At 44.0% G+C, this 26,817-nt stretch overlaps 1 protein-coding gene across 1 annotated transcript in view; it reads right to left on the minus strand.

Moving 5' to 3' along the window:
• MTMR9 (myotubularin related protein 9) overlaps positions 1-22,664 on the minus strand; it is a 122,287-nt gene extending 99,623 nt beyond the window's left edge. The window contains exons 1-2 of the mRNA XM_033936248.1: positions 21,767-22,664; positions 10,346-10,454 (exon numbers count right to left, since the gene is read on the minus strand). Coding sequence (XP_033792139.1) covers positions 10,346-10,454; positions 21,767-21,948 — 291 coding nt within the window. The 5' untranslated portion in view covers positions 21,949-22,664. The remainder of the gene's footprint in view (positions 1-10,345; positions 10,455-21,766) is intronic.
• Between the last annotated feature and the right edge of the window lie 4,153 nt (positions 22,665-26,817).

Below are 26,817 nucleotides of genomic sequence, written 5' to 3' on the forward strand. Positions count from 1 at the left end.
ACAGATAGAGATGCGGTATATAAACTTAAGGTTTAGATTAGATTAGAGAAACATAATTATAATGTCTATGGAAATAGCTTCTGAACATTTGGTAATAGATTTTATGGTGTCCCAGATACGAATCCAAAAGGAATGAACCATAGTGCAGTGAAGAAGCATGTGATCAAGAGTTCCAGGTTCTTTCCAACAGTTCCAACAGGTAGGGTCTTGTTTCAGTTTCGCTTTCCACATTCGAAATGGAGTCCATACTACATTCCACATAACAAATAACATAACAAACACCCTTGTTTCGCACTATCAAACTGTCCTCCTAAACTTATTGACACCATGATTGTGACAGCTCTTATGCACATTTTGAAAAATTGGAAGTCACCCACACTACTAGACTACACCTTTTGGTGGAACTCGTTGAGTATGTACCACAAATTCGAATCATATGCATATGAAAAGAACACGATATCTCGTTTATCTACAAATTTGGTGCGAAATAAATCACCTTGGTCATTCTTAGATTCATATGTTCATTCTGCCTTGTAGACACTTCTGCCTCTCTCTCTTTCTTTATCTCTCTTTTTTCTTTTTTATGTTTAAATTTGTTTTTTATTATTGTCAACAAACCATCAACAAAAGGTACAAGTCATACATAGTGCAATACAGAAAAAAAAAAAAAAACGTACCCGCCCCTTCCCACCCATCCCCCCACCCCCCCAAAGGGAACAGCCAATGTCGTACATGCCTGAATATATTCACTCCAACAGCCGAGCTTTCGCTACAGGAGACATAGTGGAACAAAAAGGTCTCCAACAACGGAGAAATAGCTCCCCTTTTTTGGAATGCATGTCCAGTACATCTTGTCTTTCATATCCCGCCCAATAAATCATCTGAGTCCGCCAATGTGATACAGTAGGAGTCTGAGGTGACAACCAGCATTGCAAAATGGTCTTTATGCCCACCAAGATCGCCCTTTGGACAAATGCCTTTACTCCAGGCCTAATTGGGTCCAGTGAAAATTTCAATGTGAAGAGGAAAGTCGACGTCTGTGTCCAGGAGCAATTCCATAGGGACTGTATGAGGAGCCCTATGCGCCGCCAGTAGGCTTGAATTCCAGGGCATAACCAGAACATGTGTCCAAGAGTCGCTCCGGCCGCCGCACATCTGGGGCATCTAGCTGAAGTGCTGACGCGAGCTTGGTAGGCTCTAATGGGCGCCATGTAAGCGCGAACCAGAAATTTATAGTACCGTTCCCGTTCAGTGGCTGCCACCAGGATACCTTTTCCCAATTTAAAGCTCCTCTGTAGCATGGATTCAGTGATTGTGGTTTGTAAGTCCAAGGACCAGGATTCGGCCAATGTTCTATAGTCAAGGTCCCCCGCCAACCCCTGCAGGTAGCGATGATAAACACTAAGCGGGGTGGGATCTTGCGTTGTTAAGCAGAGGGCTTCAGATAATGTGTCTTGAACAATGTCCAATAAGGCCGATCTGGGTAAGGAGTTCACATAGTACAATAGTTGTCCATATCTCAGCCAATCATTAGCCGTTAAAGTATGTGCATCTATCAATTGTTGGAACGAGTGTAGAGTTCCATCCGCGTTCAACACCTGAGACAGATAAAACACCCCTCCCTGGGCCCACCTAGAAGGGGCCCCTAGACCTATTCCAGGAGCAAAGGCAGCATTACCATGTATTGGCAAATAAGGTGTCACATCTGGTCTGATGTGCAGTTGTTTACACAGTTTTTTCCAGGTTTTCCTCAACGGGACTAGTAATAACTCCCCATAATGCTGTGTACGCACCGGTAATGTGGTAGTATGCAGTAAATAGCTGCAATGAAAGGGGGTAAATGCAAGGCATTCAATCTCTGCCGCTGAAAAGTGAGAGGTCCCACAGAGCCAATCGTTAATATGTCGGAGTTGGCATGCCATATTCATTCTCCCCAGATGTAATAGTCCAAGACCTCCCTGGGATGCAGGTAAGAAAAGTGTACGGAGGGGTATACGTGCACGTCTGCCACCCCACAAATACCCATTTAGTGATCTGTGAAGGATACAGAGGTGACGTTGTTGTAACAATAGGGGTATTGTCTGAAGCATATACAACCATTGGGGAATAATCATCATGTTGTATAAAGCTATTCGACCCACTAGGGACAAAGGGTAAGAGCGCCAGGCTCGTAGTCTTTGTCCCGTTTGCTGGAGCCGGGGGAGCACATTAAGTTTGTATAGTTGAGTTAGATCTTGCGGGATCCATATCCCCAGATAACGCAAGGACTCTGATGTCCATTCCAACTGAAAGGGCCCCTGCCAGGAGGTTCGGACTTCGTCTTGTAATGGCATGACTAGGGACTTCTGCTTGTTTAGGATTAGGCCGGAGAATATATGGAACTCGTCCAATAATTCAAGAGCTCTAGGCAGGGATTGTTGGGGGCACGCCAAGGTCAGCAAGATGTCATCAGCAAATGCTAATACACGCAATTGGGATGCTCCTTCCTTTAATCCAACTAAGATGTCGTCTCTTTGAATCGTTCTAAGGAGAGGTTCCAGGTATAGTATAAATAGTAATGGCGACAGAGGACAACCCTGGCGTGCCCCCCTGCCCACCTCAAAGGACGGTGTGAAGACTCCATTTACCAATATGGATGCCGTAGGTGTTGTGTACAGTGCTCGCAGAGCGGCTAAAAAGTGTCCGCCTATACCTACATATTCAAGAACTGAAAACAAATAGGGCCAGAGGACCTGATCGAATGCTTTGGCCGCGTCCAGGCTCACCAAAATGCCCCCAACGCGCGATTCCTGCGCCCTAGCCATTGCCAAAAGAGTACGGCGTACATTGAGGACAGAATGGCGACCCCGAACAAAGCCTACCTGTGCCGAGGATATGATGTGAGAGAGAAGCGGGGTCAGTCGGTTTGCCAATAATCGGGATAGGATTTTTATGTCCACATTGAGCAGGGATATAGGCCTATAGGAGTCAACCTCCTCCCTGGATTTATTCGGTTTAGGGATCAATGTTATGGTGGCCGAGTTAGCATAAGCCGGGAAAGTTCCAGTGTCTGACACCTCCTCGTAGTAAGACATCAGTGTCTCACAAAGCTGAGGTGACAGCATTTTATAGAATTCCGCCGAGAACCCGTCTGGGCCCGGGGCTGTGCAAGAACGCAAGGTCTTAATGGCTCTCTGGATCTCTTGGCCCTGCAGTGGTCTGTTCAGGGCTTCTCGTTGATGTTCGGTGAAGCGAGGCAGGCCGGCGTCAGTTAGGTAATCTAGAACATCGGGGCCTGAGTATGGTCCGGGAGTCGCATAAAATGTCGATAAGTGGTGATAGAACGTGTCCGCAATGTCCGTCGGTGAGGTGTGATAAGTAGTGGGACCATGTCTAATTTTTGGAATATATCTGGAGTCTTGCCAATTCTTTGTTAAAGAGGCAAGCATCCGGCCCGGTCTGTTTCCATATCTATGAAATTTATATTTACGGTAAATGATAGAGCGTTTAGTACGGTCATGTATTAATGTGTTGAGAGCTACTTGGGCTACATGGAGTTCGTCCCTCAGAGCATTGGTAGGAGAACTCAGAAACTCCGCCTTCAAGGCTGAGCATTTTCCTTCCAAGCTTATAATACTAGCTGCTATGCGTTTGTGTCTTGCCGCAATGTACGCAATGATGTGTCCCCTGAGGACCGATTTAGCGGTTTCCCAAAACAAACATGGTTCTGTACGATGTTGCGCATTAGTCAGTAAGAAGTCTTCCCAGCGTGCTCGGAGGTAGGCCCCAAAGTCCGGGTCCTCATGAAGGTAGGATGGGAATCTCCACCGGCGGGTTCCTAGAGGTGGTTGTCCCCAACCCAAGTCTATCCAAATGGGACAGTGATCCGACACTTCCATTGGGCCTATAGTAGCTTCAGAGACTCGGACAAACCAAGACTCTGAGACCAGTACATAATCTATGCGTGAATATGAACCATGTACTCTCGATTGATGGGTATAGTCTCGCTCTGTTGGGTGAAGCAGTCTCCACGGGTCCACCAAACCTAGTGATTGGCAAAGAAAGGGAATACCCTTGTTTAAATTTGGCACCGTCGATGATTGGGAACCGGAACGATCTAAAGAAGTGTCCAGTACCTGGTTAAGGTCCCCAGCGATTATCAAGGGTAGTGAGGGGTCTTGCAAGCCCAGGGATACTAATTTATCAAAAAATATTTGAGAGTATGTATTTGGTCCATATACAATCAGCAGCCGGAAGTCTGTGCCCTGCATTGATATCTTTAAGAGTAAATATCTACCCTCAGGGTCCTCAGAAAGCTGCGTTACAGAGCAATGTAAGCCCTTACGTATCAGCAGACATATCCCGGCTCTTTTCCCCGAGGTAGAAGCCGAATAGACTGAACCCACCCAGCCCCTTTGCAATTTTTGATGTTCCTCCCGGGTCAATTTGGTCTCCTGAAGGCACGCCAGATCAGCCCTGTGGTGTTTTATCTGTCTCAAGAGCTTTGTACGCTTAATTGGTGATGAAATCCCCGACACATTCCATGACAGAATACGAAGAGAGTGATCACCCAGGGTCAAAACACCGACAGCTTGATCCATCCAGCTGCGAGTATTCGACACCCAGGCGCCCAGCCTCACCTAGGTGAACAATAGTGTCTCTGTAGCATCTGGTAAACAGGCAATAATGAGTATACCACTTCCCCAATAACATTTCAATAGGCTGTTCCCCACTCATCTGCTCCCTCCCCCCCTTACCCCCAGAATACCCAAGATCCATATCCCCGAAGGAATATGTGGAGGGTCCGAAAATGGCGCCTCGCAAGACCCCACCCCTACCCCCGCAAACAGTGAAACAGTTGTGCCCCCATCATGTCAAACTTTTATCTAGTCTGTATTAATCAACATTACGATTGCAGGAACCACCATCCGGTGCAGGAAGCATTGCCACTCCGTCCGTTCCTATGTCGGTTCTGTTGGTAGTTGCGCTGCCTTGTTTATAAAGTCTGCAGCTGCCGAGGCCTCGGTGAACACGTGCCAGGAGCCCGCATGATGAATCTTCAAGACCGCTGGGTAGATAAATTGAAAACGATGCTTGTTTTCCTCCAGCTTAGCACACAGTGGATAGAAGGCTTTTCTGCGTTCGGTGAGAGCTGCTGAGTAATCCTGGCTTATCCGGATTGCAGAGCCTCTGAACTTCACTGCGTCGCGTTTAGTGCGGTACTGTCGCAGGATCTCCAGTTTGTGTCTGTAGTTGAGGATTTTCACGATCACCACCCTGGGCCTGGAGTCCCTAGTCGGACGGGGACCGAGGCGGTGTGCTCTTTCCAGGCACAGTGGGCCCAGAGATGTTGTGTCTGGGAATTCCAGCTCCAACCAGCCCTCCAGCTCAGCAGTTAGTTGATTGTCTGGTATAGTTTCGGGCACACCCATAAAGCGCAGGTTCCCTCGGCGAGAACGGTTCTCTAGATCGTCTATTTTAGCAGCTTGTAAGTGAACCGTCTCTTGCAGGGCCGAGAGATCCATTTCATGTGAGTTCAGGGTGTCTTCCGCTGCCGACACCCGGTGCTCCAATTCAGTCGTTCTGGCCGTCGTGTCCGACATGAGCTGTTCTAGCCTGGTCATTTGTGTCGTTAGGGCTTCCATCTGGGGGCCCAGGACCTGCGCCACTGCCGCCTTCAATTCCTGCAGTGCCCCAGCCGAGAACTCCGTGACCGCCGTTCCGGATGCGGCCGCCATCTTGCCCGCCCCGGGACTCGCACGCTCTCTGTTTTTGTGCGCCGGTTTCTTGCGCGCCGCTTCCTGGGAACGGGTTAAATACCGTTCCATGCGGTCAGGCGCTTGTTGCCAGGCAGTCTTCGTTTTCGGCGATCCAAATGCCGGCGGTATGTGCGGGGGCAGAGACGGGGACTCGGAGCCGAGCGGGAACACGTCCTCACTCGCTCATGGCGTCAGCCCCTCCTCTTTTCTTTTTTATTTCAATTCATCTTCTCTGCTTTTCTATCCTTTCTATTTCTTTTCTTAGCAGTTTCAAATACTCTGAATTCTTCTTACTAATCTACAATATGCAAATAACAGCAATTATGGTTTCTTTTGTTTCTACATCACTATTTCTTATTCAATTTTTATGTATTTGAACTGCTTTCTGTATATTACTTATAATATTCAATAAAATTAATGAACTAAAAAAAAAAAAAGAGAAACATGATAAAGCACCTTTGACATGCACCTGATTGGTGAAGCCCAACTTTAGTAAAGGAAGTCCCGGTCGAAGAATACCGTGAATGACCGGGACCGTGAACCGCGAATGACCGGGGGAACACTGTACATATTACTAAAAATAGCTCTGCAAGTTCATTTCTCAGTTCTATCAGTATTCTGGGATTATTCCATCTGGCCCAGGAGATATTTTGTTATTCTTGTTAAATTGCCCCATTACATCTTCTAAGTTTACAGAAATTTGTTTTAATTTCTTTGACTCATCTGTACTGAATATCATTTCTGGCACTGGTACTTGTTTCTCCCCCACATCTTCCTCATTGAAGACCAAAACTAAGATCTCATTTTCTCTCTCCTCTATGACCTTGTCTTCCCTGAGTGCCTTTTTTATTCCGCAGCCATCTAGTGGTCCTACTGATTCTTTTACTGGCTTCTTGCTTCTAAAACACCGAAAAAGGTTTTTACTATGTTTTTGCGCCCAAGGCAATTTTCTTTTCAAAGTCAGATCCTCGGATTTTCCGAAGGATTTTCTTTTAGCTCTAAAAGTTTCTTTCACCTCACTTTTTAATCATACCGACTATCATATGGCCTGCCTTTCTCGTTTTTTAAATACATAGAATATATCTGGTCTCCCTAGAATACCCTGCAGACCCCTTGCAACTGTGCCTGGCCAATTCAGATTCTGAAGGTCTTGGGAAAGGTCTCATCCTCTAGGAACACACCTCCTGCAGATCCCCAGCACTAGAGGACTCTGAGGAGGTTTCGTTGGAGCATTTTTTGAGCACCAGCACCATTCTGAGTAAAAGGATTGAGAATAAAATAAGCATTATGAAGTGGATGACGACACTCCTGACACAGCCAATGGCAAAACAGGGAGTCCCTGTCAGGTGATATTAAGAGCTTTTGGGATGCAGTTCTTGATGAAAAGGAAATTGTGGTAAGATTTTGGAAGAAACTCTGGAATACAGTTAAGTTCTAACTTGTTCACTATGTTTGCATTTTCATAATAATATAGTGGGTCCAGTTTCTTTAGGCAATGCTTTTTTTGTTTTTTAGTTTTTGTGGAATATTATAAATTGATCATTTTTCGATTTAATTTGGCCTATTGAATTGGTTTTTCGATTCGATTCAATTTTCCCACCCAATTGGGTAGGATTTTTTTTTTTTTTTTTTGAGGGGGGAGGGTCAAATATCCTGGCAGGTTTATTCTGTAGCTTCATCACCCCCCCTCCCTTTGCCCTCTCCAACCCTACACCGGCACTGTAGTATACACAAAAACAAATAAAAAAGACTTTTCCTCTCTTTGTTAGGTCCTAGCTCACACTCACTGTCTAATATCAGCTTTGGCAGGTTACACAATTCAAATCTGACATACTGTAATCACAAAATAGAAAATAAAATATTTTTTTTATCCTTTTGTTGTCTGGTCATTTTATTATTCAAATCATATTAGTCTCAGGCTCTACTTTCTGTTTGTCTTCCATTATTTCACTTGCCAGGATCATGCCCATTTGACATTTTCTTCTTTCTCCATGTTCACCATCCATCTTCCATCTCTGTACCTTCCCTTCTACTGCCATATCCAACATTTCTGTTTCTTTCCCACCATCTCTCTCGCTCCCCCTGCCACGTGCCCTGGGTCAAACTTCTCTATTCCCCTTCCTGCAGCATCTCTCTCTTCCTCCCCTCTATTATCATGTGTAACATTTCTTTCTCTCTCCCCATGCACCATCTCTCCCTGCCCTCCACCCATGTCCAACATTTCTCCCTCTCTCTTCCCAATGCATGTCTCCCTCCCCTCACCATATGCAGGATTTCTCCCTCTCACCCCGTTCTACCTCTTTGTTGCATTTCTTCCTTCCTCTCCTCCACCCCATGTCCAACAATTCTTCCTCTCTACCCCCTATTAGTATATTTTCTCCCCTCCCATCCCTCTGATCAGCAGCTTTCCTTCCTTTCATCTTCCCCCCTCTTGTGCCAGCAACCTTCCTTCTTCTTACCCATCCTCCTCCCCATGCTAGTGTCTTTCTTTCCTCCCCTCTCCTGTACTCTCTGCTCCCTTACTTCGACCCGATGAAGTGAGCCTATCGGTAGCAATTCCTACAAACTGCCTGACATTAACCCGGAAGCCTCCCCTCTGCTGCAGAGAGACTTCCAGGTTGGCGACAAACAGTGTGTGGGAATCACTGCCGATGCCACGACCCAATGAAGCTCTGGATGTATCAGTGAGTTAATGTATGGTAACAGTGTTTCTGGTCCAGTACTGGAGAAAGGACGGGGGGGAGGGGGACATTCACCAAAGGCATGGCTCTTGTAGGTGTGTTGTCTTCATACCCCTTGCTTAAGAACTAAAGCTCTGTACTGCCACTAATCCTCACAGGCCTGCGCTTGAGCTTTTCCTCTGCCCGAGTCCTTCCTTCTGATGTAACTTCCTTTCTGCCTCCATATCGGAAGCATCTTTTCACAGTCTACGAGAGGGAAGCCAACCCTATCCAAATCAAACACACCAAACACTCACCATCATTGCACAGAGCCAGCTTGAAAATGCGGGTCTCCCCAGGGCAACCCCCTCACTGAAGTGCTGATACAGCAGTAGAAAGGAGCTTCTTCTTTTTTTCTTTTTGTCGGTGGCAGAAGTCAGTGGCATACTTTAAACAAACAGCTTGTGCCTCTGGGAAAGGGCCGCTGGGGAGAGGTACATGGAAGGGACCTGGTACCACTAGGTTTACACCTGAAGCTGCACAAGGGCACAGGGACCCCCAAAGGCTAAACAAAACCCAATGGATAGCCAGGAACCAGCAACAACCAGAGCTGCACAGATTATGATCATCCACTTGTTAGACAGAAAAAAATATTAGGAAGGAATCGGCTGCACAGTAGGGTGTAGGCAAAGATCTGGCATTCTCTTTATCTCCTGGTAGATTGGCACAACTGGTAGATGGGCACAACCCTCAATCTCTGAATTGATCTGTGGGATGCTATGGAAACACCATTTCAGATTTCACAGATTCTATAAACTCACAAGTCATTTCCTGAAATCGACTACTGAAAAAACTCTTGCATTCAGGAATTTCAACATGAATTAAGGGGGAATTCATCATGGGGTGTTAACCGATTTAGTGCGTACTAAACCGCATTAGCGCACACTAACACGTGCTGAATCCCCTCCTTCAGATTTTCAGCCAGAGAGCTTAGAAACTGGAAGTGCCTGAATAGTTTCTCTTTTCATCCACATCAAAATGAAGCTATGGGCATCTTAGGGCTCCTTTTACTAAGGTGCGCTAGCGTTTTTAGCGCACGCAAAGCACATGCTAAATTAAAAATACTAACACAAGCTCTATGGAGGCATTAGCATGTAGCGCGCGGCATTGTAGCGGGCGCTAAAACCGCTAGCGCACCTTAGTAAAAGGAGCCCTTAGTGTTTACTGCGTGCTAAATAAGTTAGCGCCCCTTGATGAATTCCTTCTTAGTTTGACGCAAGAAGATATGGCAATCTTAAAGAATAGCAGCCTTTGTTTTGTTTTCAATAAATGGCATTCCAAAACATGGACCTGATATGAAGTATTTTTTCTAGATTCTAGAATATCTAGTTTGTTAATCACGTTATGATGTATGAAGGGGAAAAGAAGCAAAGTGGGGAATGCTTAGCTGCTACTTTCCTGTGGTTGTATTTTCAAGCAGTGTTCATAAAATCTCAAAAGTAAATTAGAAATTATCTTTTGCATTTCTTGATTGTAAACAGCATTCCATTTTCATTATCTGAATAACAAAAACAAGGAAAATGAATTTGTATCTCTGCAGTATTGAATGGCCATGTCATTTTGCAGCTACTCTGCAAAATTACTGAGTCCCACAGATGCTCAAATATCTGGAGAAATTTTTTTATGTTATGGCTTTATTCTGATCACTAAAAAGAAAAATCAGGCCACCACCAAGGATTTCTGGCTTGGCCACATGGGGCTTTTATTCCTATCCCCTTACTAATATTTAGCACACACTTTTAACATTAATTAGCATACGCTACCTGTGTGTATACTATTTAATTCCTATAGGTCATGTATCAGATAGCATATGCTATTGTCTGTCAGTATGAGATAAGAGTTGATAAAGGACTCCCTCAGCTTACTGTGAGAAAAGACTGAACATACCTCAATAGAGCTAGCAATGTTCAAACATTCCTCCATGCCAAGTATATCCAGCTGAATAATTCGCAAGTCTTTGCATTTTATAATGATGGTTCCTAACGAGCCCACAAACCTGCAATTAAACACATGAAGCACAGAAAAATGAAAACAGCACTTTAAATAAGAACATAAGCAATGCCTCCACTGGGTCAGACCCGAGGTCCATCGTGCCCAGCAGTCCGCTCACGCGGTGGCCCAACAGGTCCAGGACCTGCGCAGTAGACCTGAAAGTAGAAAATCATCAGCAAGTACTAATACCAATGCAATACTTATTCAGCATATATCTAAATGAGTTCCAACATGGTTAACAATCTTAAAGAGTTTAAGCATATCCAGGAAGATACAAAATATAGTGTTCAAATAAATTCATGATTCTTGCAGCTGTGCCACTAAGTAACATCACTGCCGGCTACTTCTTTAACCTTGGAGGTTGTTGATCTTTTGGAAGATTTATTTCAGAACCCTATGGGGGGCCCTCCCTCAATTTCTTCCCTTCATGGTAAGTTGCTAAAGTGTGCCTCCTAAGGATCTCTCAAGGTTAGCGACATGTTGGGGAGTAGACTTGACTTATGAGATCATCTCATCTGAGTTGCTGCGACTCATACACTCCATTCCTGCTTGGGTGACCTCAGCAGAATTATGTGAATGTCATAAGAACATAAGCAGTGCCTCTGCTGGGTCAGACCAGAGGTCCATCATGCCCAGCAGTCCACTCACGCGGCAGCCCATCAGGTCCAGGATCTGTATAGTAATCCTCTATCTATACCCTTCTATCCCCTTTTCCTTCAGGAAATCATCTAATCCCTTCTTGAACCCCAAAACTGTACTCTGTCCTATCACATCCTCTGGAAGCGTATTCCAGGTGTCCACCACCCTTTGGATGAAGAAGAACTTCCTAACATTGGTTCTGAATCTGTCCCCTCTTAATTTTTCCGAATGCCCTCTCGTTCTTGTAGTTTTCGAACGTTTGAAGAATCTGTCCCTCTCCACTTTCTCCATGCCCTTAATGATTTTGTAAGTCTCTATCATGTCCCCTCTTTTCTAGGGAAAAAAAGCCCCAGTCAATATAGGGTGCTGTATCATGCATATCCCAACATAGACTTCATTTGATGGGGGAGGGGGATATGTCCACTGATCTTTGTGGGAAATGCCAGGCAGCCTCCAACTCTTTTATACATGGGAAATGGGAATGCAGCGCCATATTGGCTTTTTGGAGGGCGATCTTTAGATACTGTATTTAGAGTGTATTTTACATTTTTACCCAGGAGGTGTTTTATTTGGGTCAGATTTTGCACTTGGGAGTTGGGGGTAAAGGCTCGAAGCTCTGGGTATTGAAAGCTTGTGTAGTGAGCAAGAAAAGTATTCTTCAATATTGGACTTAAGATGTGGCACCTTCTTTTTGCCACTTGCACAACTAATTTCATGAATTACTGTTATTGGAACTTCAAGCCTCATGCCTTACTTTTAAACGAAAACAGCATTTCTTCTCTATTTGGGGTTCCTATATACATAATTCTTTATCCCCATGGATTCACAGTTCAATTCTAAATTGACTTGAGGACACGATATTACAAAATTGAAGTATAGTGGGCTCTGTGGGGTTGGTGTGAGTTCCATTCCTGTTTCTCTATCATTCATCTTTCTGGATTTTGGACTTTGTTGTTTTTGTTGTCTTTTTTTTTGTGGGGGAGGGAGTTTCACTATGGGTCTCGGGAGCACTCTGGATCCTTTTTCCCCCAGAGACCTGGAGAATATGACCCCTGGATAGGATATTTGGTTCTTTGTTCCATGTATATGGTATGTTCTCAGTTTCTAAAGGCTAGGTGGGAGGTGAGATTTTAGGACTCTTATTTAATGAGGGAGGGGGTGGGATATAATTCAATTGCAAAAAAAAAAGATGACAAGAGTTGTAACATTATGTTTTCTTTATTGTTGTATTGCTGTGAAGTCATCAATAAAAATTGTTGAAACTAAATTCAAGCTTCTTGTTGTAATACAAATTTCTGGAACATCCAAATAGTCAGTAGATGCTCTAAATATCCACATTCTACCTCTTTGTGGCTTGGTAAGAAAAGATTAGCATAAAACTCCTTTTCCAGTCAGAAAAAGTATCCGGTTCCTTAATCACAGCATACTTTTAGAGTGGAAGGGACACAAGCATAAATTATGCATTGTGGAACTGTGTATATAATCTTGACCACCATTTATTTATTTTCTACATTTCTATTCCACATTAGTGCTGCCTGATTCACAATTCGAATCAATTCACCAATTCACTTTGGGTGAATTGATTAAAAAAAAAAAAAAAAAAAAAAAAATTGGCCTCCTGATTCGGTGACTGATCCTCCCCCCCCAAGCAGGAGCGGCAGCGCTGCCTCTTGCTGGCTGGCTGCTACCGTTCCTGCTTTAGAGGGCGAGGGGGAGGGTCTGTCAGGAAGTGCTGCGGTATCCGGCTTCCCCCCTGGCCTCCCATGCATCCATTTAACTAATTCTAGCAGCGGAGCAGCCTGCAGAGAGGATCGCTAGTGCTAGCAATCTTTGCATGCTGCCATCGACCTCTGGAGCTGTTGTTTCCTCTGCCATGATCCTGCCTCCGACGTCAGAGGAGGGGCGGAACCGTGATAGAGGGAAGACAGCTCCGGAGGCTGATGGCAGCCTGCAAAGATCGCTAGCACCAGCGATCCTCTCTGCAGGCTGCCCCACTGCTGGAATTAGGTAAATTGATGGGCGGGAGGCCAGGGGGGTGCTGCAGGCCTAAGGGGAGGGCCTGGTGTAGAAGTACACAGAGAGAGGGAGGGAAGGGGGGGGGGGTCAAAGAGACGTGCATATGCCGGACTGGAGGGGAAGAAATAATGGATAGGAGGGTAGTTGGGAAGAGAAAGGGAGAGATGGTGGACCATGGGGTGGTGGGAAAGGAGGGAGAGATGCTGGATGAAAGGGTAGTTGAGAAAAGGTGGATCTGGGGATGGAGATGAAAAAACAGAAAGATGCCAGACCTCCGGGGGAGAGAAGGGAAACAGAGATGGAAGATGGATGGTTAGCACCGAGAAAGAAAAAAATGACAAATGGGCAGGAGACCATGGCAAGAGAGTTATCAGAAGACAAACAGAGCCTGGGACTAAAATGATTTGAATAATGACCAGACAACAAAAGGTAGAAAAAATAATTTTATTTTCTATTTTGTGATTACAATATGTCAGATTTGAAGTGTGTATCCTGCCAGAGGTGGTGTTAGACTGCGAACGTAAGCTAGGATTTAACAGAGAGAGGAAAAGTCTTTTTGTTTACACCACAGCGCCAGTGTAGGTAGGAGAGGGCAAAGGGAGTGAAGAGGCTATAAAATAAACTCACCAGGATGTTGGAAAGCAGGAAAATTCAATCGAATCAAAAAGTTGATTCAATTGGCTGAATCGAATCGAAATTTTTTTTCCTGAATCGGGCAGCACTATTCCACACTATCCAAAGTTCTAGGAAGATTACAACAGCATTACATCAAACAACAGATAACAGCTAGTGATAATTAACAAAAACACAGAGCCATAAGCCATCATTCAAGTCTCTTTCATCCATCTGGCCAAAGTAGCTTTCAAAGATGTTTCAAAAGAGGGAAAACAAATCTTGGTCTTCCAAAAAGTTCAGTAAATTTTAAATATCTCTGAGTGCAGCATTCTGCTATCTTGCTTGTCCTTCATGTTTCATGGAACTAGGTAACAACTATCCAATTGGACTTAAACAGTGAAACTACCTTCAGTGAGGAAGATAGTATCATTCACAATGTCACACTATTCTTAGCCACGGTTAGATACAGCTCTCTGTGAGCAAAGGACTGAACCTCAGAAACCCTTCAGGGCAACGTTGCTTCTGTCAACACATCCCCCAAAGGAATTGTTCTAAGGGGCTCAAAAGGAAGAACATAAGAATTGCCATCTCCAGATCAGACCATGGGTCCATCAAGTCCGGTGATCCGTACAGCATGAGGAGAGTCCTTTCGGCTCTGCTCTCCTGCTGTGTGGTGGCCTGCTTCGGTTCTTCGGCCTCTGCCCAATGGTGGCGTTGTTTCCTCACCGCTGGTCTCAAGACACAAAAGAACTGGCAAAGCGAATCCAGAGCCCCCAGCGAATCAGCTCTATTGGGAGTGCTTGGCTGTTTCATCATGCAGCTGTTCCTTTGCTAGCAATGGCAGTCTTGACTCTACTCCCTCTCATCAGGAGCCTGGAGTCTATGGGGCCCAACCTTGGGAGATCTTCTGTGGCTGGCCTGCCCTCCCATCTTCTAAGATTGAATGACTGTCACTCTCTATTATACCTCCCTCTCAGATATTTTGCTTTTATACCTGTTATTTTTTATTTTATTTTTCATTCTTTTAACATATAAAGTTTTATGTTATGTTAAAGGTGCCGGGGTGCTGGGACGGAATTTAAAGGTGCTGGGACGGAATTTAAAGGTGCGGGGGGCTGGGACGGAATTTAAAAGTGCCGGGGGGCTGGGACGGAATTTAAAGGTGCTGGGACGGAATTTAAAAGTGCCGGGGGGCTGGGACGGAATTTAAAGGTGCCGGGATGGAATTTAAAGGTGCCGGGGGGCTGGGACGGAATTTAAAGGTGCCGGGATGGAATTTAAAGGTGCCGGGAGGCTGGGACGGAATTTAAAGGTGCCGGGATGGAATTTAAAGGTGCCGGGGGGCTGGGACGGAATTTAAAGGTGCCGGGATGGAATTTAAAGGTGCCGGGGGGCTGGGACGGAATTTAAAGGTGCCGGGATGGAATTTAAAGGTGCCGGGGGGCTGGGACGGAATTTAAAGGTGCCGGGATGGAATTTAAAGGTGCCGGGGGGCTGGGACGGAATTTAAAGGTGCTGGGATGGAATTTAAAGGTGCCGGGGGGCTGGGACGGAATTTAAAGGTGCTGGGATGGAATTTAAAGGTGCCGGGACTGAATTTAAAGGTGCCGGGGGGCTGGGACGGAATTTAAAGGTGCTGGGATGGAATTTAAAGGTGCCGGGACTGAATTTAAAGGTACTGGGATGGAATTTAAAGGTGCCGGGGGGGCTGGGACCGAATTTAAAGGTACTGGGATGGAATTTAAAGGTGCCGGGGGGCTGGGACCGAATTTAAAGGTGCCGGGGGGCTGGGACCGAATTTAAAGGTGCCGGGTATATATTAGTATACAATTTGGTTCAGAATGGGATGGAATTTAAAGGTACTGGGATGGAATTTAAAGGTGCCGGGGGGCTGGGACGGAATTTAAAGGTGCCGGGTATATATTAGCATACAATTTGGTTCAGAATGGGGTTTTTTCTTGTTTACCTCCTCTAAATCTAGGGTGTGTTTTATGGTCAGGTGCGTCTTATAGAGGAAAAAATACGGCATATTACAATAGTCAAGTGCGAACAGTACCAAAGACAACACCAAAAGTTGAAAAGCTGATCTTTCAGAACAACTCTGAATGAAATGGAAGTTTCATAGCATATAAAAGCATTTACGAACCACAGCAGTCACTTGATTTTGTTTTGTTAGATTTTGATCTAAAAATACCCCAAAAAGTTTCAACATAGGTTCTATAGTATGTATCGTACCATTTAAGTGGAGACAATCTTGGGTAAGTCACAAATCATCCTTTAATAATTAAGGATAATTTAGCACCTTCAGAAAATATTCTAGCAGACTATTTCATCTCTAAGATAACAACTCCATTCAGGCTTTACATGCTTCCAAATACTGTATATTTATTTAAATTTGTTTTCTATCTCGTGCTCCCCAAAGAGCCCAGGACCGTTTACAGGTCAACACATACAATATACAATTAACAGGTTACAATTTGCCATAGTTACAGCACAAGTTTTTTTCTGGTACAAGTTTTTATCCTAACTCGACAATTCTCCATCCCTAACCACACCTACTTTTCAGGCAGTTGTTGTTAAGTGCTGGTAGGTGCCTCAACTTAGGCATCGCAGAGAATGCCATGCGCAACTTAATTAATTGTTTTTTTAATTTTTAATTGTATGGTCAACCACCACACCAATTAAACTAATTTAAAATAAAAAAAGTTTGCACTGATTCTGACTAAATGTCGCCAATAAGGGTACATTTATAGAATTCCCCCCAAACTGCATAGAGGCCCAAGTATCCTGAGATTGTTTTCTAAACTTCCTACCTCAAGTTCTATTCTCAAGTCCTTGCTGAGCTTATCTAGGTTGTCCCTAAACAATTTCCTTTAGCCAGTCTAATGAGACAAGTTTTTGGCATCCAATTCAGCTGACCAGCACCTCACTACTACTACTATTTATTACTTCCAGGTTTATTGTAAATTTGATTGAACACTTATCAAATACTAAGCGTTTTACAACAATAAATAGGGGTAAGAACAAAATTTAAAACAATGATAAACAAACCAATTTTACTTGGATAAACATAAAGCACAAAATAAACGTACTAAGAACAAGCAGGAGAAGGGGGGAGAACTACAATAAATACAGGAAAGAGAATGTATATGGGAGAAAACCAAAAAGACTAAGGGGATCAATGAGAAAAGAATTGTGGGATCATTAGTCAAAAGCATCAGTGAATAGGAAGCTTTTTAAAGCTCCTTTAAATCTGTCTAAATTTTGTTCTGCCCGAAGATGAGTAGGTGCAATCCAAAGTGTAGGTGCAGTAACTGAGAATATTGTTGATCTACGGGTATTTATTATTTTTAGAGAAGGAACCCAGAGCAAATGTCCAGAGGATCTTAAGGATCTATTAGATTCATAAGGTATAAGATTTTTGTCAAGGAAAGCAGGTTCTTTAGTTTTGTGGGTTTTTAATATTAAGAGGGCAATCTTTTAAGTTATTCTATGTTGGATTGGAAGCCAGTGGGCTTCTTTTAAAAGAGGGATAACTGTGTTCATATTTTCCAGTGTTTGTAATCACTTTGATGGCAGTATTTTGTATTAACTGAAGGCACCTAATGTTTTTCTGACAGATTCCCTTATATAAAGAGTTACAATAATCTATTTTTGAGATGTACACAGCAATGTACATTAAATAAGCAAGAGATGGTCCATGCTCGAAAGGGCTTACAATCTAATTATGACAAACATACAGGAGAAAGGGTCTGTCATAGGGGGAAACACCCTCCAGTGGGCATGATGGACCACTGGTCTGACCCAGCAGTGGCAATTCTTATGTTCTTATCTGTCTCCCAGAAGAGGTGGTGGAGACAGAGACTGTGTCTGAATTCAAGAAAGCGAGGGATAGGCACGTGGGATCTCTTAGAGAGAGGAAGGGATAATGGTTAGTGCAGATGGGCAGACTGGATAGGTCATTTGGCCTTTATCTGCTATCATGCTTCTATGTAGGGAAATATTAAGAGATGAAGAGGTAGAGAGGGTAGGGGCTACAAAGGGAATGAGAAACAGATATAGTGTATTACAAGTTGGAAGGGTTCGAACCTAAACACAGCTTTGCAAAAGTGGGCTTTGAGCCTGAATTTGAATACCACCAGAGATGGAGCCTGGCATACTGATTCAGGCAGGTTATTCTAGGCATACGGCACAGCAAGGCAGAAGGGGCAGTGTCAAGAGTTGGCAGTACAGGAGACAGACACAGACAAAAGACATGAAAAACAGAGTTCCTGGGGCAGGGTGTAGGGAAAGGAGAGATATTGAGGATCTACAGAGCAAGTATACTTTGGGATCAGTAAATGAAGTTTGAACTGTATGCAGAAGAGGACAGCGAGCCAATGATGTGATATGAAGTGAGGGGGTAACATGAGCAAAACAACACTGGCAGAATATGAGGCAATCCAACACAATTTCCATAAACCAATCTACAGTCAAAATTGAGCAAAAGCCTCATGCAGCAAATACTGCCATAGCTGTTTCTTAAACATAATTAATTAGTCTGCTTCTTTATATCCAGTCAGTTTTTTCCACTCATAAGGGCCAACTACTGAAAAAGTACCAGTCTATGTTTAATTTGATCTCCAGTGGAAATACTGAGGAATCATTAAGTCTCCAATTTGAGATGAAAGTCAAGATAATGGCGGTGAATAGCACGTTCAAGTAGCTTGGATAAGAAGGGGAGGAGGGAAATGGGATGATAATTGAAGGGGCAGGTAGGGTCCAGTGAGGGTTTTTTGAGGAGCAGTATAACTACAGCGTGTTTGAAGGTATCAGGTACAGTAGCAGTAGAGAGGGATAGGTTGAAGATATGACAGAGAGCAGGGATGATAGGAGACATGGTGATCAGTAGACGAGAGGGGATGGGATTGGATTGGATGAACAGGTGGTGAGTTTGGAAGAGGAGAGGAAATGTGCAGTTTCCTCCTCTGTGATATCTGTGAAGGAAGAAAAGTTGGCATGGGTCGGCGGAGGGACAGCAGGATGGATGGGAGGAGGGAGGCAGAGGTGATTCAGTCGAGAACTCAAGGTCACTCAGCCATAGTCTTCTGAGAAAGTGAAGGAGAAGTCGGAGGAATCATAAGAAGAACGTCCTCTCATTGAAATTGAAACAGAACTAGAGCTGCTCTCTAGGGTTAAATAAGAGAGGGATTCTAGCACAAGATGAGAATGTTATTTATAAATGGATGAGCCAAATTTACTACAATTCCAAATTCCTGATGAGCCAAATTTACTACATTACAAAATACAGCATTAGTTATTTTAACAGCTTTTTATAGAAAGGGATTCCGGTTTACATCTTTGAAAAGCAAAGAAAGAAACCTGTGGCAATGCTGTTTTAAGAAATTACAGATAACCATCATTTCCTGAGTCCTAAGCACAACTCATAGTACCTTAATGTGACCCTGTCCAAAGCAACAGATGTTAGTTGGCCATAAACAGAGCAACAAGAAAACTCTGATTTCCACCACACAATTAACAATAACACAGAAAATGAAATACTGTTTATGTAAGAATCGATAAAAAAATTCACCCCATACCAGATAATTTACAGTCCGTGTGTGTGAATGCATGCACATGCTTTCCATGTGTAGGAAGCTGGTGCTAGTTGCAGGGGAGTGAAGAAGAAGTACTTTCAAAATGTACGTTATTAGTTATTGATTCTCAATGAGAGATGAGACACTGATGTTCACAAATCAGAAGACACCTGTTCTTAGCATATATATTGTAAACTGCTCCGCTATAGGTTTGAAGGGTGAGATTTCAAGTATTAACTACTAGTATCAGAATTCTGCACAAAAATTTCAAAATTCTGCAAGTTATTTGTCAAAATTTAAATATTTTTGCTAATTAGTATCCATATTTTATTTAAAACAAAATGTTTTTCTTCTACCTTTGTTGTCTGGATGTTTTATGTTTCCATTCACGTTGGTTCCAGTTTTTTTTTCTGTTTTCCTGTCATCTGCTAATTCTCCTTCAAGCAGCTGCTATCCATTTGTCTTTTCTACTTTCTCCTATCTATTCCCTCACTACACCTGCCTTTGACATATTGATTATTCCTTTTTAGCTCTTTTCTGCCTCTCTCTTCTCCTCTTTTTCACTTTTCAGCTACCTATCAAATTTTCATCTTTTCTTCCATGCCTCATCTTATTCCTTCCTCAGCCCTCCATTCCCCTTTATTCTACATCCTCTTATCTGTTTCCTTGCCACCCTTATATCCCAGCATCTGCTCCCTCTTCCTTCCTTCCCCACCCTTGAAGCCTGACATCTCCCTCTCTCTTCCCTCCTGGACTCTCGCCCCTTGGTTCAGAGTTTCTCCTACACTCTTCCCTTCACTCCATTCTGCTCCTGCATCCAACATATCCCTCATTCTCCCTCCATTCAGCATTCTCTCCCTTCCTCTGCCATATCCAACATTTCTGATTCTTTCCTACTGTCCATCTCCTCTCTCTCTCCCCCTGCCTGCACCACAGGTGAAACCCCTCTATCCCTCTCCAAGCACCATCTCTCTCTTCCTCCCCTCTATCATCATGTGCAACATTTCACTCTCCCCTCACCATGCATGCCTCCCTCCCCATGCCAACATCTTTCCTTCTTCTCACTCCACCCCGTCCCAGCATAGTTTCTTCCCTCTCTTCCCCTGTACTCTTCTTCTTGCTTCATCGAATCATGATATTGGCAGCGATCCTCACATGCTGCCTGACTGCTAACCAAAAGCCTCCCATCTGCTGCGGAGAGACTTCCAGGCTAGCAGCCTATGATAATTGCTGTCAATACCATGACCCGATAGCCAGTGGCATAGTAAGGTGGGGGGGAGGGCTGACCACACCAGACACCAGCACCTCTCCACCCCCACAAGCCATGTCCTGCCCTCTCCTCCCCCACCACCATCTATTTAAATCTTCGCTAGCGCAAGCAACTTCTTCAGATTGCTGCTTGAGCCAGCCTAGCTCCCCTCTTAAATCACTTCCTGGTTGCGGGGCCAGGAAGTGACATCAGAGGGAAAGCCAACATTGGCACGAACAGCAGGCCAGAGAAGCTATTCATGCTGGTGAAGATTTATAGAGGTGGGCGGGGTGGGGGCGCAATTACCCCAGGCACCTCCAGCCTTGCTATGCCACTGCTGATAGCTAACACCATACAAGACTCTGCAAGGGAAAGGGGAAATTATGCATGACTGTGCAATTCTGTGTTGCATTCTCCCGCAGAATTCCACCAGGAATTGTGAATGTATTTGTTTATTTCTGTAACCATGCTGTTCTTATTTTTAAGATGTCTATTTTTCTATGTTAATTTTTAAGTTCAATTATTATATATTTGTTTTCTAGAAATATGAGTAATAAACAAATGGGGAAAAACATTTTAAAAAATATCTGCAGCTGAAGGCTGATGTGAAGATGGGGATAGCAAAAGGAAATTTACACCAACAGAAAGCGGGGATGGCAGGAAAAGAGCAGATACTAGATCTGAATGAAGGTGACTCAGAGATAACACAGGAACTGGGGACAGGGGTTGAAGAAAGGATCAAATGCTGGGCCTGCGAGAAGGGAAATGGAGCTAATAAGGGGACAGGCACAAGGAGCGGACTGGGGATAGGAGGAAAGAACTTAAGGCTGGTGGCAGAAAGAAGAAAGAAAATGAAAATAGATAATGGGAGGAAGGGGGGAGAAGAAAAAGCATATAATAGAAGGAAAAGTAAAAACAACAGGCGGAGGGGAGGGGTTAAGGTGGAGCTTGGGCGGAGATCGGGTGGGGGGGGGGGGGGCCTTCAAACAAAAAAAGGCGCCGCTACCTCTGACATCTAGAGTTAACCCAATATACCTAAGTGGTACTTTGTGCTCTGTAGAATTTATAATCCGAGAAATAAAGATCGGACGATGCAGGGGAAAGGTAGGCCCACAAATGGTCAGCAAGTGTGGATAAAATGAGGAAGACACATCTCCGGCTGCAGGAAAATAAAATGAGGGAGGGGGATAAAGAGAATGAGGGCTAGCCGACTCTGCTCACCTCTTCTCGATAGAATCGATGTTGGAGTGTAGCAGCCAGAGCTCCTCCGTGTTGTCCTGTCGGGAGGAGAGAATCAGGTGGTGGCCAGTTAGGCACAACGTCCCCTCTACCGGCGGGTAGAAAGGCCGGTGTAGTACCACGTTATCTGCCCTCGGAGTCTTGATTAGCTCCGCGAACTCCATCACTGTTGCTGCTCCGGGCCGGAGGGAGTCAGATTCTAGACCGGAAAACAAGGAGGAGACGCTCAAACCTCGCTAGCAAGGTACCGCCCTCCACCCCACCCCCAAACCGGAAACGCGTCAACTGCCAGAAGCTCGCGGGCTACTGGGGTTGGAGGCGCGTGACTTGAGTGCCGCAATGATTGGCACTTGGGCAGGAACTGCTATGTGGCCCCCTCAAGATCGCTGGACAGGGGGTGAATGTGGTCGGATGTACTACGGAAAGACGAAATCTGGAGGAATTCTGCGATGTTCACAGAAATAGCATGCATGGAGGCCTCTCTTTTTTTTCAGCCCTTTGGGGAAGAAGCATAGAGACGTTTCCCAGAGAACGCGCGTCCTAATTATAGAACTTCGTCTAACGCATAACATTATAAACTGTGCCGTGCGAGGTCCGGGGTAGGATGAAGGTTTTGGTGGACTGCTTGTAAATAAACGCGTTGCCCTACCTCCATAACAATTACATTAAAATTCTCCGCAAGTGCGCGAACGCCTGTATGTACGATTTAGGAATTAGAGCGAGTAAAAACACTAAAGGGCTTGAGATGTAATATTAAAACTTCTATTGAAAAAAAGTAAGGGAAAAATGGTGGAACTTAATATATTATCCAAACAAAATAAAAATTCCCACCAGGACTATTTAGAGCTACCAGAGCAGTGCTGCTTTCTTAGCAAAACGAAAGAAAAAGCCTCAGTTATATAGGTGGGGGTAACTCTCCACCATCCATCCATCACGCGCTAACCCCCCACAGCATGTTAAAAAAACTAACGCCTGCTCAATGTAGGCATTAGCGGCTAGCGGGGCAGGCAGTTTAACACGCAATATTACACAGGTGAAACCCCTACCGCTGCTTGATAAAAGGACTCCATAAATTCTCAAAATGGACACATTTTGATCATTAAATTGAAAATAAAATCATTTTTCCTACCTTTGTTGTTTGGTGATTTTATGAGGCTCTGGTTGCACTTTCTTCTGACTATGCATCCAATATTTCTTCCCTTCTTTCAGCCTACTGTGTGCTTCCTCTCCTTCAGACCTCATTCCCTCCCCCAACTTTTTCTTCCTCTCTGCTGCAGGGATTGCTATAGCATAGCTTAAGGTAAAAGTGGGGGAACATGCAGGCTTGCAGGGGGGGTAGTATAACAGATTTGCTATATTTGTATGTTGAAGATTGAGAGATGCCTGCCAGGCCTGTGCAGAGGGAGGAGGAGGAAGGGGTAAGAGAGAGAGGGGAAGGGAGATGCCAGACCTGGAGTGAAGTGAAGGAAAGACCACCAAAAAGAGGGGGAGGAAAGCAGAGGAGAGGTGCTGGATTAATGGAGAGAGGGAGAAATGCAAGACCAAAAGGGGAAGGGTATAAGAGGGACAGATACTGCTCCAAAGTAGGTGGGCAGGGTGCAGGATGGCAGGAAAGATAGTAGGAGAAAGCCTGTACCTGGGGAAGGGGATACAGGAGGTAAGGAAGAGAGAAATAAGAAGCTGGATATGGGGAGAAACAAAGATAAAATGCTGGGCATGGAGGAAGCATAGGAACAGGGACACTACTGGAGAGGAGAATAGGGACAGGGACACAGAAGAGAGATGCTGGATGAAAGGGTAGTTGAGAAAAGGAGAGATTGTGGATGGTGGGGTCCATCGCTGCAGCTGCAGGGGGATGGAGATGAAAAAAAGGAAAGATGCCAGACCTCCGGGGGAGGAAAGGGAAACAAGGGGAGGACAGAGATGGAAGATAGATGGTTAGCAAGAAGAAAGAAGGAGAGCCTGATCAGAAAACAACCATAGCCTGGGACCAACATGATTTGAAAAATGACCAGACAACAAAAGGTAGGAAAATAATTTTATTTTCTGTTTTGTGATTACAGTATGTCAGATTTGAAATGTGTATCCTTCCAGAGCTGGTATTAGACCACGAACGTGAGCTAGGATTTAACAGAGAGAGGAAAAGTATTTTTTGTTTGTTTATTATGTTTACACCATAGGACCAGTGTGGGTAGGAGAAGGCAAAAGGGGTGAAGAGGCTATAAAATAAACACCCAATTGGGCAGGAAAATCAAATCAAAAAATTGATTCAATAGGCTGAATCGAATCCAATCAAAAAATTTTTTTACTGAATCGGGCAGCACTAGCAGGCATATGCTACTTAGGATGTGCTGCCTTTTTACTCCTTCAGGTGCTGGAAAAGGGGACTGCTAGACCCTTACCTTAAAGGACTCAGACCTCACACAGAATACTGTTGTTTAAAAATATAAATTTATTATAAAATAAATGGTAGCATACAAGAAAGAGCAGTAAAAATAAACTGACAGCATTCAATGTCAAACAGAACAGATAAAATCCTACACTTGCAGAATGCAGGAAAATACCCTGTCTATTTTAACTTCCTTATCTTACAGCAGCAGATATACCTCTTAGATTGCTGCTAACCCCAATGGTTACATGCAGCCACCGTTAAATATGCTTCATACAGCATATTGACAAATTCTGGAGCAAACCGAGCCCAGAATGCCCCAAGGTCCCTTGCGATCTCTCCCTAGTCCCTTTAGAATTTTGTGGCAGGTGCAGCTGCACTGTGCAGGGACACACCCTTTCCTAAACTAAACTAAGCCTTAAGTTTATATACCGCATCATCTCCATGGATGTGGAGCTCGGCACGGTTTACAAGAACTTAAAATATAGAAAGAGAAGGAAAAAAAAGGTTTACATGAACTTATATATAAAAGAGAAGAGTAAGGGGGGATAGAATTAAATTTTAGTGAAAAGCCAGGTTTTCAGTTGCTTGCGGAATAATTGGAGGGAGCCCAGGTTCCGCAGCAGGGTAGTAAGGTCGTTCCAAAGACCTGTGATTCTGAAGAGAAGGGATTTTCCCAGTTTGCCTGCATAGAATCATGCATGGAATCAGGACTTTTGGCCTGAAACTTGAGCCATCTGGGAACCTACACACCCTGGAGAACTAGAGGGGGCTAAGCTGCACCTGGAAAATGGACAGTGCTCAGTCTGCAATCCAGTGCAAATCAGGTATGAATCCAGTGTATCCTGACCTGAGGAGTCCATCCCACCTGATTTTAAGCTAAATTGAGGTGTTTTGAGGCACTTAGAGGCATTTAGTTTCAAATCAGGAGATCTAAGAAGGCTGCTATGGCAGCAATTTTAGCACCAAAACTGCCCATAGGAGTTACACTGGGGTTAAAAAAAAGTGATTTTAGGATTTTAGAGATAGGGAACCCTATCTCTAACCCCAGGACCAAAAGAATAATTTTTCAGGACCCCCAGTAATTTTCTTACCCAGGCTGTCAGCCTTGTACTCACTGTGCCATGCTTGTGTTGGGAAATACCTGGGCTGAAACTGAAGCTAGAGAAAAAGGAGAACTTTTGCCTCAAACAAGCCTAGAAACCAGAGTGCTTGCTTCTGACTGCCTCTCCAACTCACCAACCTGCCGGAGACCTCAACCCTCACTGGAACTTATGTATATAGTAGAGGGGAGGAAATGCAGTCAGCTGCGATCCTGTTAGAAAACTGCTACAGAACCTGTCAGCCTGCGCTAAAGCCCTCTACAGAGAGAACCTGGGTGAGCTTACTCCCAAGGGAACAGTTCCTGAGCTTCCAAACTGTTAATGCAAGAAGGTGCAAGCTAAGCTTCTAACCTCAAAGTCTAAGCTCTCCCAAATCTGGGAGCCTCTGCAGCACTGAAAAAACTCATGATCAGACAAAAAAAAACCCCTGAGTTAAAGGAAAAATAAACACGAGCAGAGCAGTCTTCTCACATATAGAGAGACAAACAGGAGTCACAGGACAGTCCAGATGGATGAGAGGCAGAGTGAAGAAAATGCTAATGAGACTCTAAACACAAATCTTGAGGTTAGGGATTGACTACCCAGGAGTTCAGGAATGAGATGCCTATTGCTCTAGAGCAGTGTCTCTCAAACTGTGTGCCTCAAAGAGATTCTGGATGTGCCACGAGAGATTCCAGAATTTTATTTTATTTTTTAAAAATTCCCTTAAGTTTACATTAGAATAAATGACACGTATGTCACATACGTGGATTGAAGACAAAGTTTTATTTTATTTTTCTTTCCAGCTTATGATTTATCTTTAATCTTATCTATTGTTTTGCCTTTTGTCTTTATTTTGTTCTATTTCTATCATTTAAATTTCTCCAGAATTCTACTGTTCAACGGCTCCCCCTTCTGCTTCTATTCCTTTCTCTCCTCTCTTCTACCTTCCAAAGTATTTAGATCAATGCTGTCTTGTTAAAATGTTTATTTTATTTTTATTTTTCCTCTAACTCTACTTTTCACTTCTCTATTACCCTCCATGTACTTTAGTTAGATTGTGAGCCTTCGGGACAGTAAGGGAATTTTTAAAGTACCTTTCTTATTTCTAATCTTAATGTATATTTTCTGTAAACCGCTTAGAACCTAACGGATGTAGCGGTATATAAGAAATAAATTACATTACATTACATTTATCAATATTATGAGCGTCTGTGTGTGTAAGGTTACAACCGCCCAGACAAGAATCATTCTTTGACATGATTGGTCCTTGAAAACTAACAGCAAGTAATTTAAAAAAAAAAAATAAATTATGCAGTAGTTATCCTAACTTGAGCAACAAAGCAATCAAGGCTTTGTTACTGTTTGGATCTTATTGTGAACTTGGATTTTCAGCTCTAACAAATTAAATTGAAAAAAGAGTGACTACAGCTGGTGGATGATGAAATGCATGTTAATCAGAGCCTTCAGCCCCTCCCAATTCATCTTCGGGGGGGGGGTATATTGGGGGAGGCACGGAATATCAGGGGGAGGGGTGTAGGGCTCTGTGGCTCAGCTGAAAC

The sequence above is a fragment of the Geotrypetes seraphini genome, chromosome 3, assembly GCF_902459505.1.
Source record: "Geotrypetes seraphini chromosome 3, aGeoSer1.1, whole genome shotgun sequence".
In the NCBI taxonomy this organism is placed as follows: Eukaryota; Metazoa; Chordata; class Amphibia; order Gymnophiona; family Dermophiidae; genus Geotrypetes; species Geotrypetes seraphini.